This window comes from Somniosus microcephalus, chromosome 5 (assembly GCF_052327205.1).
Source record: "Somniosus microcephalus isolate GS21.2 chromosome 5, FLI_Smic_1.0, whole genome shotgun sequence".
Taxonomy (NCBI): domain Eukaryota; kingdom Metazoa; phylum Chordata; class Chondrichthyes; order Squaliformes; family Somniosidae; genus Somniosus; species Somniosus microcephalus.
In genome coordinates, this window is record NC_140991.1 from 78273158 (window position 1) to 78287150 (window position 13993).

Below are 13993 nucleotides of genomic sequence, written 5' to 3' on the forward strand. Positions count from 1 at the left end.
TTACTTTTGTATTCTTAATTAAAACATTTCATAAGTGTTATTTCAAATATTGTGACTGCACAAGTGTATAATGGTCTGTATTTTATAATGATCATCTTGCTCCTATTAAAGTTTGTTGTGAGGAGGTAGCATGAACACACCCCATGGTGCCAGTTTAAGCATCACACTAATCTGGCAGCAGATTGGAGATCAGTACTTGTGAATTTTTTTTAAAATTCACTTATGGGATGTGGGCGATGCTGGCAAGGCCAGCATTTATTGCCCATCCCTAATTGCCCCTGAGAAGGAGGTGGTGAGCCGCAGCCTTGAACCACTGCAGTCCGTGTGGCGAAGGTACTCCCACAGTACTGTTCGGTAGGGAGGTCCAGGATTTTGACCCAGCGACGATGAAGGATTGGTGATATATTTCTAAGTCAGGATGGTGTGTGACTTGGAGGGGAATGTGGTGTTCCCATGCACCTGCTGCCCTTGTCCTTCCAGGTGGAAGAGGTCGCGGGTTTGGGAGATGCTGCCGAAGAAGCCTTGGCGAGTTGCTGCAGTGCATCTTGTAGATGGTACACACTGCAGCTACGGTACACCGGCGGTGGAGGGAGTGAATATTTAAGGTGGTGGATGGGGTGCCAATCAAACTGGCTGCTTTGGTCCTGGATGGTGTCAAGCTTCTTGAGTGTTGTTGGAGCTGCACTCATCCAGGCATGTGGAGAGTATTCCATCACACTCCACCATCTACAAGGCACAAGTAAGGAAAGGCTTTGGGGAGTCAGGAGGTGAGACACTCGCCGCAGATTACATAGCCTTTGACCTGCTCTTGTTGCCACAGTATTTATGTGGCTGGTCCAGTTAAGTTTCTGGTCAATGGTGACCCCCCAGGATGTTGATGGTGGGGGATTCGGTGATGGTAATGCTGTTGAATGTCAAGGAGAGGTGGTTAGACTATCGCTTGTTGGAGATGGTCATTGCCTGGCATTTCTGTGGCGCGAATGCTACCTGTCACTTATCAGCTCAAGCCTGAACGTCATCCAGGTCTTGTTGCATGTGGGCATGGACTGCTTCATTATCTGAGGAGTTGTGAATGGTGCTAAACACTGTGCAGTCATCAGCGAACATCTCCATTTCTGAACTTATGTTGGAGGGAAGGTCATTGATGAAGCAGCTGAAGATGGTTGGGCCTAGGACACTGCCCTGAGGGAAATCCTGCAGCGATGTCCTGGGGCTATGATGATTGACCTGCAACCACCACAACCACCTTCCTTTGTGCTAGGTATGACTCCAGCTAGTGGAGCGTTTTCCCCCTGATTCCCATTGACTTCAGTTTTACTAGGGCTCCTTGATGTCACACTCGGACAAATGCTGCCTTGATGTCAAGGGCAGTCACTCTCACCTCACCTCTGGAATTCATCTCCTTTGTCCGTGTTTGGACCAAGGCTGTAATGAGGTCGGGAGCCGAGTGGTGTTGGCGGAACCGAAACTGGGCATCAGTGAGTAGGTTATTGGTGAGTAAGTGCCGCTTGATAGCACTGTCGATGACACCTTCCATCACTTTGCTGATGATTGAGAGTAGACTGATGGGGTGGTAATTGGCTGGGTTGGATTTGTCCTGCTTTTTGTGGACAGGACATACCTGGGCAGTTTTCCACATTGTCTGATAGATGCCAGTGTTGTAGCTGTACTGGAACAGTTTGGCTAGAGGCGCGGCTAGTTCTGGAGCACAAGTCTTCAGCACAATAGCTGGGATGTTGTCAGGGCCCATAGCCTTTGCTGTATCCAGTGCGCTCAGTCGTTTCTTGATATTATGTGAGTGAATCAAATTGGCTGAAGACTGGCTTCTGTGATGGTGGGGCCCTCGGGAGTAGGCCGATATGGATCACCCACTCGGCACTTCTGGCTGAAGATGGTTGCAAACGCTTCAGCCTTGTCTTTTGCACTCACGTGCTGGGCTTCACCATCATTGAGGATGGAGATATTCATGGAGCCTCCTCCTCCCATTAATTGTTTAACTGTCCACCACCATTCACGACTGGATGTGGCAGGACTGCAGAGCTTTGATCTGATCCATCGATTATGGGATCGCTTAGCCCTGTCTATAGCATGCTGCTTCCGCTTTTTAGCATGCATGTTGTCCTGTGTTGCAGCTTCCCCAGGTTGGCACCTCATTTTCAGGTACGCCTGGTGTTGCACCTGGCATGCTCTTCTACACTCCTTATTGAACCAGGGTTGGTCCTCTGGCTTGGTGGTAATGGTAGAGTGAGGGATATGCCGGGCCATGAGGTTACAGATTGTGTGGAATACAATTCTGCTGCTGATGTCCCATTGCTAGATTAATAATGAACTGCAAGCAATGTTTAACAGTTCTTTCTGTTATTTGAGGAGAGGAAGGCATTATTGTATTGAGTGTGTTGTATTAAACAGCTTGCTGCTTTAATAAAAGTATTTTGGTCAAGTAGCTATTTACAATAGGGTTTTTTGAAAAGCAGTCAGTTATTCTGAGCATAGACAACAGTTATCAGGTCCCTTTTATAAATAGGAATAGAGAGCTTTTTTTTTCATGGCCACATGATGATTTCTTATTTACTTCAAAGAATTGCATAGTAACGGGATAAGGCCATGCAGTCCCTTGAGCCTGTTCCGCCATCCAGTTAGATCATGGCTGGTCTGTACTTTATTATGGTTATGTTTATGTTAATGTATTACAAGCCAAATGAATGTTGAATGTTTAAATGTCTTAATCTAAATGTACACTCTCGGGAGCCGCAAGCCTACGTTTCGTTGTACTGCACTTGTGCACTAACAATGACAATAAAGTTGATTATGATTATGATGATTAATCACATTTACCCACCTTGGTTCCATATCCCCTAATACCCTTACCTAACAAAAATCTATCAATTTCAGTTTTGAAATTTTCAACTGACCTAGCCTCAACAGCTTTTTGGGGGAGAGTGTTCCAGATTTTCACTACCCTTCATGTGAAGCAGCGCTTCTTGACATCACCACCACAACAACAACAACTACTTGTATTTATATAGCGCCTTTAACATAGTAAAATGCCCCAAGGCGCTGCACAGGAGTATTTTAAGACAAAAAATTCACACCGAACCACTTAAGGATAAATTAGGGCAGGTGACCAAAAGCTTGGTCGTAGAGGTATGTTTTAAGGAGGAAAGAGAGGTGGAGAGGTTTAGGTAGGGAATTGCAGAGCTTAGGGCCTAGGCAACATAAGGCATAGCCACCAAAGGTTGAGCGATTATAATCAGGGATGCCCAAGAGGGCAGAATTAGTGGAGCGCAGGTATCTCGGGGTGGGGGTGGGGGGTTGTGGGGCTGAAGGAGGTTACAGAGATAGGAAGGGGCGAGGCCATGCAGGGATTTGAAGACAAGGATGAGACTTTTGAAAATGAGGCGCTACTTAACCGGGAGCCAATGTAGGTCAGCGAGCACAGATGGGCAAACGGGACTTGGTGCGAGTTAGGACAGGGGCAGCCGAGTTTTGGATGACCTCAAGTTTACGTAGGGTGGAATGTGGGAGACCAGCCAGGAGTGTGTTGGAATAGTCAAGCCTAGAGATAACAAATGCATGGATGAGGGTTTCAGCAGCGGATGAGCTGAGGCAAGGGCGGAGACGGGCGATGTTACGGAGGTGGAAGTAGGCGATCTTTGTTATGCTGCGGATATGTGGTCGGAAGCTCATTTCAGGGTCAAATATGACACCAAGTTTGCGAACAGTGTGGTTCAGCCTCAGACAGTTGTTAGGGAGAGGGATGGAGTCCGTGGCTAGGGAACGGAGTTTGTGGCGGGGACCGAAAACAATGGCTTTGGTCTCCCCAATATTTAATTGGAGAAAATTTTGGCTCGTCCATAACTGTATGTCTTCAAGCAGTCTGACAATTTAGACACCGTGGAAGGATCAAGAGAAGAGGTCGTGAGGTAGAGCTGGGTGTCGTCGGCGTACATGTGGAAACTGACGCTGTGTTTTTGGATGATGTCACCAAGGGGCAACATGTAGATGAGAAATAGGAGAGGGCCAAGGATAGATCCTTGGGGGACACCAGAACAGAATATTAATATGCTCATCAACCTGCTGTGTGTTTTCAACATTTTCTGTTTTTATTTTGTGACTTATTACTCAACTTATTATAAGATAAAGACAACAAAATGTGTTTGTAATGTGGTATTTACTTTTTTCAGAGTGAATCACCTTTCACTGTTAACTTTATCATAAAATTACTGCATTATGTTTTATTTTAATTTTAACTTTGCCTCTATATTTTACATTAACTTCTTTCTGTCTCAAGATGGCTGGTACTGGCTGTGGCTATGATCCGATTTTCTTACCAGAAGAGAACGCACAAGGGACTGTACAGGAACATACAAAAGACACTCAAATTTTTCCAGACATTTGCATTGCTAGAGGTAAAAAGACTGTTGGTTGTTATTACCTTATTGTTTGCGAAAGCTGCTGGTTATATAACGTGCAATACTGATTTTAACCACGTTTTCAATGATAATATCCTCATTTTTCCTTTCTTTTAATACTCCACAGATTATCCACTGTGCTGTTGGTGAGTAATTGGTAGATTTGATGAAGGTATTAAATATGGAATTTTTTATGAATTGCAAAGTAACTTATCTTTTTTTTTAAGGGCTAGTACGAACTTCGGTGCTCGTGACTGGGGTCCAAGTCATGTCCAGAATTTTCATGGTGTGGTTTGTTGTCCACAGTATAAGACCGGTAGGTTTAACTCAACTTTTTGTTGAATACTGAAGCCCCACTGGTCTTACCTCTGCTACTGGTAGTACAGAGAAAAAAAACTGTATGTCAGATTAATAATATTAGTACATATTTCCTTTTCAGACCAGCCTGCACTCCCCTTCCCCACCCCAATCCCAAGCAGTATAACCCTACTTCTGCTGACAGAGAGAGAGTGCAAATCGTAACCTTGATCCCAACATGCTCTTATTGCAGCTACCAGGTGAATCATTGTATCCCTGGTGGTAACACTGCTGCTGATTGCCACTATCTGTACAATTTGTCCCATTACCTGCTGTTTAAGCTTACAAATAGTGATGAGTTAAGAGACCCGAATGTTTTCTAAAAAAAAATTAAAAATGGTGATTGGAAATGTCTGGCACTGCTAGCAATGCCGTCTTTCCATTTACTAAATGCACAGAGTGCACTCTCAATGAATAATGCTTTGAGTGTGTTTTAAGTCCTCAGTATTCTGTGGAATGCAAGGGTACATTGATCCTGTGCAGTCATATGTATATTCGGTAAATAATGCAGGCTTCAGACATTTCATGTATAACTTCAAAAATTTTTGCAAATTAAAATTTTATTGCAATGCTGAACAGAATCATTTTAGATGAGCTTGTCCATAACATCATACACACCATATATTGGCTCTAATGTTATTAAGGCAACTTGGTCAGTTGTAAAAGAAAGAACTTGCCTTTTTATTGCATCCTCAGGGCATCCCAATTGCTTTACAGCTAATAGATTACTTTTGAAGTGAACTTACTGTTGTTATTTTAGGCAAATGTAGCAACCAATGTTCATAAAGCAAGCCCAGAAAGATTGAATTAATTAATTTTTTAGTGGTGTTGGTTGAGGGAGGTGGTTTGGCTGGGACACCAGAAGATTTCTCCTGCTCCTCTCTGAATAGTTCATGGGATCGTTTATATCCACCTAAACATCTGAAAGATGGCACATTCGACAATGCAGCACTCCTTTAGTACTGCACCGAAATGTCAGTTTTTGAATCAGGGGTAATAGTTTTACTAATTGAGCAAGCTGACACTCCTATAAAATAGGAGTTTAGTGCATGTTAGTAATATAGATGATGACTTGATTCACATTATTAAATATGTGCTGATTAAGCTTTAGTGCTATTTATTTCATTACTTTTTTGTTATTTCACTATCACTGATAAGCTGTACTATTGTTTTTGACCATTCCTTGAAATTTGCAAGGAAAACTTTTGTTTCCTTTTGGAGAAAATAGAAAAATGAAAGCAAAAGGTTGAAGTAAATTCTGATTGTTTGAATTAATTGATTGGAAATGTGTAGTGTGTGGGACTAGTGATATACTGTTCAGTGAAATGGTGGAACACAAGGCCCCTGTAGTTCGGTGTGTTGAATTCCTGATCTCAGCTGCATAGGAATTTCAACTGGGGGTGCTTGGAGGGAGAATCAGCTTGCTCTACTCTTAGATAGGGAGAAGCCTGTAAACCAATTTCTTGCCAGAATAGAGAAAAGGATGAGATGTGGCATGGAGTGACTAATGTTAGGAAACAATCAATAAGCAGTGTCAGAAAACATCTATTTAAAATATTTCTGCAGCTTGTAAATTTGCAGTCAGGAATTAAGAATGTAGTCCTGGGTACATTCCAGTTGGGAGCTGAGCATTACATCACTTTATAGAAAAAAATAATTACCGTTATTATATTTCAAGGGCCATATGGTACATTCGACAAATGGCTGGACTGATGAAGCACAGCAGGATCTTGTAACCTTTGCAGAATCTGCAATGAAACTCAATATAAGTAAACTATAAGCATTACTTGCATGCCACACATGTCCAGTTTAAAAGCACAGCTACAAGACCTACATGTACAGTGTAGTTGGAACCTACACATATACATGTAGCTTCCACTAAGGCTTACTATGTGTCTTGTTGCAGCTGTTGAGATTGGCATAAATATGCATAACTACTTGTAAAAAATGTCCACTGGTTTTACCAATTGGCTTTTGTACTTTTAGCTTATAATAAATCTGAATTCTGCAATACAAATTTGTCGTTTTACTTATAACTGATTCAGCGGCACTTGATGTTACATCCATGGAGCAATACTTCACAGTGTTCATGAGAATGGTCATAAGCATAATACTGATATGTTAAATGTTTTTGTAGTTTGTCAAATTGCAAAATATTTGTGGTCGAATTTGTGTTTGGGTATTTCTCTGAACATAGTATGTACAGTAGGAAGGAGAAATCAAATGCACTTCTGAATCTGGGACTTAAAACCTGTATCGTTTACATGATTTATTGCTGAACTTGTATTTTTTTCATGAAACAATCTGCAGATACAGAATGAGGAGAGCGTCGTTCTTTTCCTGGTCACATGGACAGTGACAGAGATTACCCGATATTCCTTTTACACATTCAATCTACTCAACCATTTGCCTTACTTCATTAAATGGGCCAGGTGGGAGAATGTAATGATATGCAGCTGCTTTATGATCTGCGTGTGGTGAAGTTTTGCATGCTGTGCTAACACTGAGTGCTGCTGTTACTAATGGAGCCTCAGCTGTAGCGAAATGGAAGGAAGCAGCTAATTGCTGGACAAGTCATGAAGTGAGATAATATTGCAGAATCTGCACCTGTTTACTTCCGTATTAAGTATTAGATTGTCTTTATTGTCTAAGAGATTTCATCAAGGAATACTTTTCTGAAATTGCTATTTGGTAAGGCTTCTTTATAATGATTGAGTTGACTGAGAGGACCAGATGTCTATACAGTCCTGATATCCCTGATGTAGTGTTTTGAGACTCTTGAATCTCTTTCTGTTGAAATGGTTTATCACTTTATTTGGAGTTACTAAAGAAAAGGTTGGATCTGTGCGAAGATGCAGCTAAAATTTATGAAATGAACTAATTAGTGGCTACCGTCTGCATTTCTTAATAATTGTGGTTATTACTGTTGCTTAAGTAACTATTCAGTCAGCTGAAGACGGATTATGCAGTTTTTGCTCAACAGTTATCCTACTTTATTTTTCCAGTGATAATACTGAATAGAGTTTTTGTCCATAACCCATACAATTTATGCCACGATCTTGAATCATAAGGGATGGGCATTAATTGGAACCAGAAATATAAACCAGTTCAAGTTTGATTTTATTGGGACAAATGAGAATAGGGGTTTTTCTTGGTTTGGATTTAAATTCAAATTTGGTGTTGGCTGTTTCACTCGATTAATCAAGGTTTTGCAAGAATACTACAGTGTAAGGTAATGTTGTATAGAATATTTTTAAAGCAGCCTGTTGGCCAGAGAATCAGTGTAAATGCTTCTTTCTCCTCCTACCCCGGGATGAATGAAGGCAGTTAGTTAGTACTGGATTTCAAATGGTAAATCTGCCAAAATCCAGCTCAAAGTTTCAAATAAAAAATATGTGATATCCTGTGGCATTGCTCACAGTATGTCAGCTGATATGCTGTTTATGATGATAGAAGTGTTATCTTATGTAATGCATATATGTATATTATGCTATTATAAATGATAAACTATATTCCAGATTTTATTTATTTTTAATATTTTCTATTGTACGTACATAGTTTAGCTGCATATACAGAAACTGTATACATACAGTAGAATAACGTGTTATATATTTGCAATATTGCATATGTCTATAAATAGAACAATGAACTCTAATTTTATAGATGGGTGTATATACAGAATAATATGTCTGTGAAAGTTCATACAGAAACAGATGAAACGAACATACTGTATCTCTCATTCCGCTTCCATCACATTGCGTTCATTGCTCACCTTTTGTGCCCTCTTCCATTCCTCTCCTCAGCTTTTCTCCTCATCTCATGCTATCCTACCTTTCTTTCTTTCCCCATACCTTAACCCTTCATCCATGGTCTCTCTTCATCTACCTTTCACTCTCTCATCGCTCTCCAAACTCCAAGGTCAGCGATTTTACATCATGCCGATGCCAATAATTTTCTTTTCCTCAAAGAGAGTGAGGGATGAAAGAGAAATTAATAATAGTGAACTGCGCATGTCTGGATTGTGCCAAAGTAAGCAATTTTTTGAAGCATGAGGAAAAATGAAAGTAAAACCAAATTAAAGTACGTGGATCATACGTTCATGGACCATGTGAAGCTGGTGATTAAATGAAGTAAATGTAACAGGGCCAGAACAACATCACATATCTTGGTACAGTATGGTACTTGACTGAGCTGCAGGATTGCTGGCTACTCAAGTGCATTAGGCAGGGAGAAAGGTAATGGACTGTATGTCACAGGGAAAGTATTGGACAGAAAGAAGACATTCGAAAAAATTAAGCCCAAACTTTTAATCGAGTAGTAGGCCTCCAAACAAAATTGTGGATGAAGCCTTTTCAGACTGGGATACTAAGCTGTATAGATAAGCTTAGTTGTGTTATCGTGAATTATGTAAATCTTCACATCTTTATTATAAAACCATACTTTGAACATGAGAGGGTAGAGTTTCCACTTTGGGTGCAATCAGCAACTGGGCGCAAATTAGGAACATAGGAACAGGAGTAGGCCATTCAGCCCCTCGAGCCTGTTCCGCCATTCAATGCGATCATGGCTGCTCCGTGACCTAACTCCATATACCCGCCTTTGGCCCAAATCCCTTAATACTTTTGGTTAACAAAGTTATCAATCTCAGATTTAAAATTAACAATTGATCTAGCATCAAATGCCGTTTGTGGATGAGAGTTCCAAACTTCTACCACCTTTTGTGTGTAGAAGTGTTTCCTAATTTCACTGATGAAGGGTCTGGCTCTAATTTTTAGACTATGTCCCCTAGTCCTAGAATCCCCAACCAGCAGAAATAGTTTCTCTCTATCTACCCTATCCGTTCCCCTTAATATCTTGAAAGCTTCGATCAGATCACCCCTTAACCTTCTAAATTCTAAGGAATACAACCCTAATTTGTGTAATCTCTCCTGTAACTTAACCCTTGAAGTCCGGGTATCATTCTGGTAAACTTATGCTGCACTCCCTCCAAGGCCAATATATCCTTCCTAAGGTGTGGTGCCCAGAACTGCTCACAGTACTCCAGGTGTGGTCTAACAGGGCTTTGTATAGCTGTAGCATAACTTCTACCCCCTTGTATTCTAGTCCTCTAGATATAAAGGCCAGCATTCCATTACCCTTTTAAAAATTATTTTCTATACCTGTTCGTGACATTTTAATGATCTATGTACCTGGACCCCCCCCCCACCCCCCCAAGTCTCTTTGGACATCCACTGTTTTTAGCTTTTCACCATTTAGAAAGTATCCTGTTCTATCCTTTTTAGGTCCAAAGTGGATGGCCTCACATTTGCTTACATTGAAATCCATTTGCCACAGTTTTGCCCGTTCACTTAATCTATCGATATCCCTTTGTAATGTTGTGCTTTCATCTACACGGCCTACAATGCCACCTATCTTTGTGTCATCAGCAAATTTGGATATATGACCTTCTATGCCATCATCTAAGTCGTTAATAAATATTGTGAATAGTTGAGGCCCCAACACCGATCCCTACAGGACCCCACTAGTCACATCCTGCCAATTAGAGTACCTCATTTAAAATTGCGCTGGTTTTCTGAATTAAAGTTATGGTTGAAGTTTCCACTCAAAACTGATTTGCATAATTACAAATGTAAACTCTTCCATGAACCAGCGCAACCGAGCAGCATAATAGAATGTAAATGTTTACTTTTTTTCCCCTTGCATTAAAAAATAAACATTGATTGATGTATATGAGTGGTAACCTGGTGCAGTTTAATTAATACAGCTGAAAATGGGTTTATCACAAAAATAAGCATTTTTAATAAGTGTCCAGTCCACCACCTGTGAGTAATCTGATTTTAAATCACCGAAAATGACTTAAAAAAAATTATACTGAACCATTTACTAGTTCCATTGGTGTACAGTAGTCAGTTTCTTAATAAGAACATAAGAAATAAGAGCAGGAGTAGGCCATATGGCCCCTCGAGCCTGCTCCGCCATTCAATAAGATCATGGCTGATCATCGACCTCAACTCCACTTTCCTGCCCGATCTCCATATCCCTTGATTTCCCCTAGAGTCTCAAAATCTATCTATCTCAGCCTTGAATATACTCAAAGACTCAGCATTCACAGCCTTCTGGGGCAGAGAATTCCAAAGATTCACAACCCTCTGAGTGAAGGAATTCCTCCTCATCTTGGTCTTTGAATGACCTACCCCTTATCCTGAGACTATGCCTCCTAGTTCTAGACACTCCAACCAGGGGAAACAATCTCTCAGCATCTACCCTGTCAATCCCCAGAGAGTATAGGCTCATTCTACACAATCTCTCATCATAGGATATCCTTCTCATCCCAGGCTTACTGTCGCGCCTAACTTTGTATCGTCAGCAAACTTGAATACATTACACTTGATCCTTCATTTAGGTCATTAATATAGATTGTAAATAGCTGAGGCCCCAACACTGATCCTTGCGGCACCCCACGAGTTACAGCCTGCCAACCTGAAAAAGATCCATTTATCCCTACTCTCTATTTTCTGTCCGTTAACCAATCCTCTATCCATGCTACTATATTACCCCCAACCCCATGAGCCCTAATCTTGTGTAATAACCTTTTATGTGGCATCTTATCAAATGCCTTTTGGAAATCCAAATATACAACATCCATTGGTTCCCCTTTATCTACCCTGCCAGTTACATCCTCAAAAAACTCTAAATTTGTCAAACACAATTTCCCTTTTATAAAACCATGTTGACTCTGCCTAATCATGTTATGATTTTCTAAGTGCCCAGATACCACTTCCTTAACAATGGATTCCAGTAAACTAAACATCTTGTAATATTTAAAAACTTTTAAAACGTGCCTACTAGTGCCTTTGCGCCTTTAAAAAAAAAAGCTTAATTATAAGAGCCTTGAATGGTCACGAACAGGCGCCATCGGCGGAAACTCGCCACGCTCATTATTTCGATCTGGGGGTGTGGCCAGTTTTGTGGGCGGGACCAGCGTCCAACACAATGTTTTTAAACCAACGTTCAAGATCGTGGAAACTCGATTTACGCTCAACGTAATTTGCGCTTATAATTCCTCGATCTTTTACGCTGGCTTGGCCGATTTCCGGTGAATTGCTCTGGTTGAACTAGTGGAATCTCTAGGCAGAGAAGTTTCTGTTGCTAAGGAATAAAATGGTGGAAAAAAGGTTTTGAAATTTTTTCTTGAATAATATGATTCACTTCGCTGCCACTTTCCTGTTGAATCGAAATTAATAAATTTGTCAATCATCCAGTCAGCTGGAAGAAATTTAGTTTAGATGGAAGAAATCTTTATTTTGCCTAATAAAGTTTATTTGGACACATTTGTGAATTTTTGCCCTTGGATTTTGGATGTTTTTTGGTGGGGAAAGAGAAGAAAGGATCCTACCAGATTTGAGACTGGTTTCTGGTTGTGGGGTAAGGGAGAAGGACAGAGCACAATCTGTTCAAGGTATAGATTGTCTTATCTCCTACTCCTTTCAAACACACCTTTTTTTGACAATGTCTCTCCCTACTTTTAATTACCCATTCACTCAATATGTCCTACCATGTCCCTTGCTTCCCTATTGTGTCTCATCCCTGCTACCCTTCATCGCTTCTCCCGTCCCTGCTTCTTGCCATCTTGCACCCTATCCCCCACACCTTGCTTTTCTTTCCTGAATCGGGGCAATTTTCAACTGCCAGTTGCTTGTTTCTCGCCTGAAAAAATGGGTGGCCAGCAATTGAAAATTGGGAAGGGGGTGGGGCACACTTTGGTTGCCCCATTAACAGCTAAGGACCACCTTATGAAATTTATAGGTGGGCATGTAAATGGCTGAGAAGTTTGCCCACCTCAAATATCGGGAACGGTAGCGTAGTGGTTATGTTACTGGACTAGTAATCCAGAGGCCTGGACTAATGAGTCAAATCCCACCACGGCAGCTAGGGAATTTAAATTCAGTTAATTAAAAAAATCTGGAGTAAATAGCTAGTATCAGCAATGGTGATCATGAAACTGTTAGATTGTCGTAAAAATCCATCTGGTTCATTAATGTTCTTTAGGGAAGGAAATCTGCCGTCCTTACCTGGTTTGGCCTATATGTGATTCCAGACCCACAACAATGTGGTTGACTCTTAACTGCCCTCTGAAATGGCCTAGCAAGCCACTCAGTTACGAAAAACAATAATAAGAATAAAACTGGATGGACCACCCATCATCGACCTCGGCACCGGCTATGGACACGATAACGGCACACCCAGCCCAGTCGACCCTGTGGACTTGTGCCAAAATTGGGAGAGCTGTCCCACGGACTAGTCAAGCAACAGCCTGACATAGTCATACTCACAGAATCATACCTTTCAGCCAATGTCTCAAACTCCTCCATCACCATCCCTGGGTATGTCCTGTCCCAACGGCAGGATAGACACACCAGGGGTGGTGGCACAGTGGTATACAGGGAAGGAGTGTCCCTGGAAGTCTCATGGCTTTAGGTCAAGCATGGACAAGGAAACCTCCTACTGATTACCACCTATCGCCCTCCCTCAGCTGATGAATCAGTACTCCTCCATGTTGAACACCACTTGGAAGAAGCACTGAGTAGCAAGGGCACAGAATGTACTCTGGGTAGGGGACTTCAATGTCCATCACCAAGAGTGGCTCGGTAGCACCATTATTGACAGAGCTGGCCAAGTCCTGAAGGACATAGATGCCAGTCTGGGCCTGCGACAGGTGGTGAGAGAACCAACACGAGGGGAAAAACCTACTTGACCTCGTCCTCACCAATCTACCTGTCGCAGATGCATCTGTCCATGACAGTACAGGTAGACTACCTTTTATCCGAACTTCCGAAAACCGAAACCCTCTAAAAACCGAAGGTTTTTTCGTTCAGCGTTCAGCGTAAGTCGTGCGCACGACATGACCAGAGTGGCGCACGACCCTGACCCCCGACCCCCCGCGGACCCCCCGCCGACCCCGACTCCCGCCGGACCCCCGCCGACCCCGACTCCCGCCGACCCCCCCCCCCCCCCGCGGACCCCGACTCCTGCCGACCCCCACCGCCGACCCGACGACCCCCACCCCCGACCCCCGCCGACCCACCCCCGACAAATTTCCCAGTCTTATAAAATACCTTCCGAAATCCAAAATTTTCCGAAAACCGAAACACGGCTGGTCCCGAGGTTTTCGGATAAAGGATAGTCTACCTGTATTGGTAGCAGTGACCACCGCACAGTCATTG

General features: G+C 42.1%; 1 protein-coding gene across 2 annotated transcripts in view; it reads left to right on the plus strand.

Moving 5' to 3' along the window:
* The window catches only part of hacd1 (3-hydroxyacyl-CoA dehydratase 1), a 71225-nt gene that overhangs the window by 22923 nt on the left and 34309 nt on the right, over positions 1-13993 (plus strand). The window contains exons 2-5 of one of the 2 annotated variants that reach the window (XM_085987862.1): positions 4292-4409; positions 4540-4558; positions 4646-4728; positions 7080-7201. In XM_085987862.1, the coding sequence (XP_085843988.1) occupies positions 4292-4409; positions 4540-4558; positions 4646-4728; positions 7080-7201 (342 nt within the window). Of the gene's footprint in view, positions 1-4291; positions 4410-4539; positions 4559-4639; positions 4729-7079; positions 7202-13993 lie in introns of both variants that reach the window. The other variant, XM_085987861.1, reaches the window with a different exon arrangement.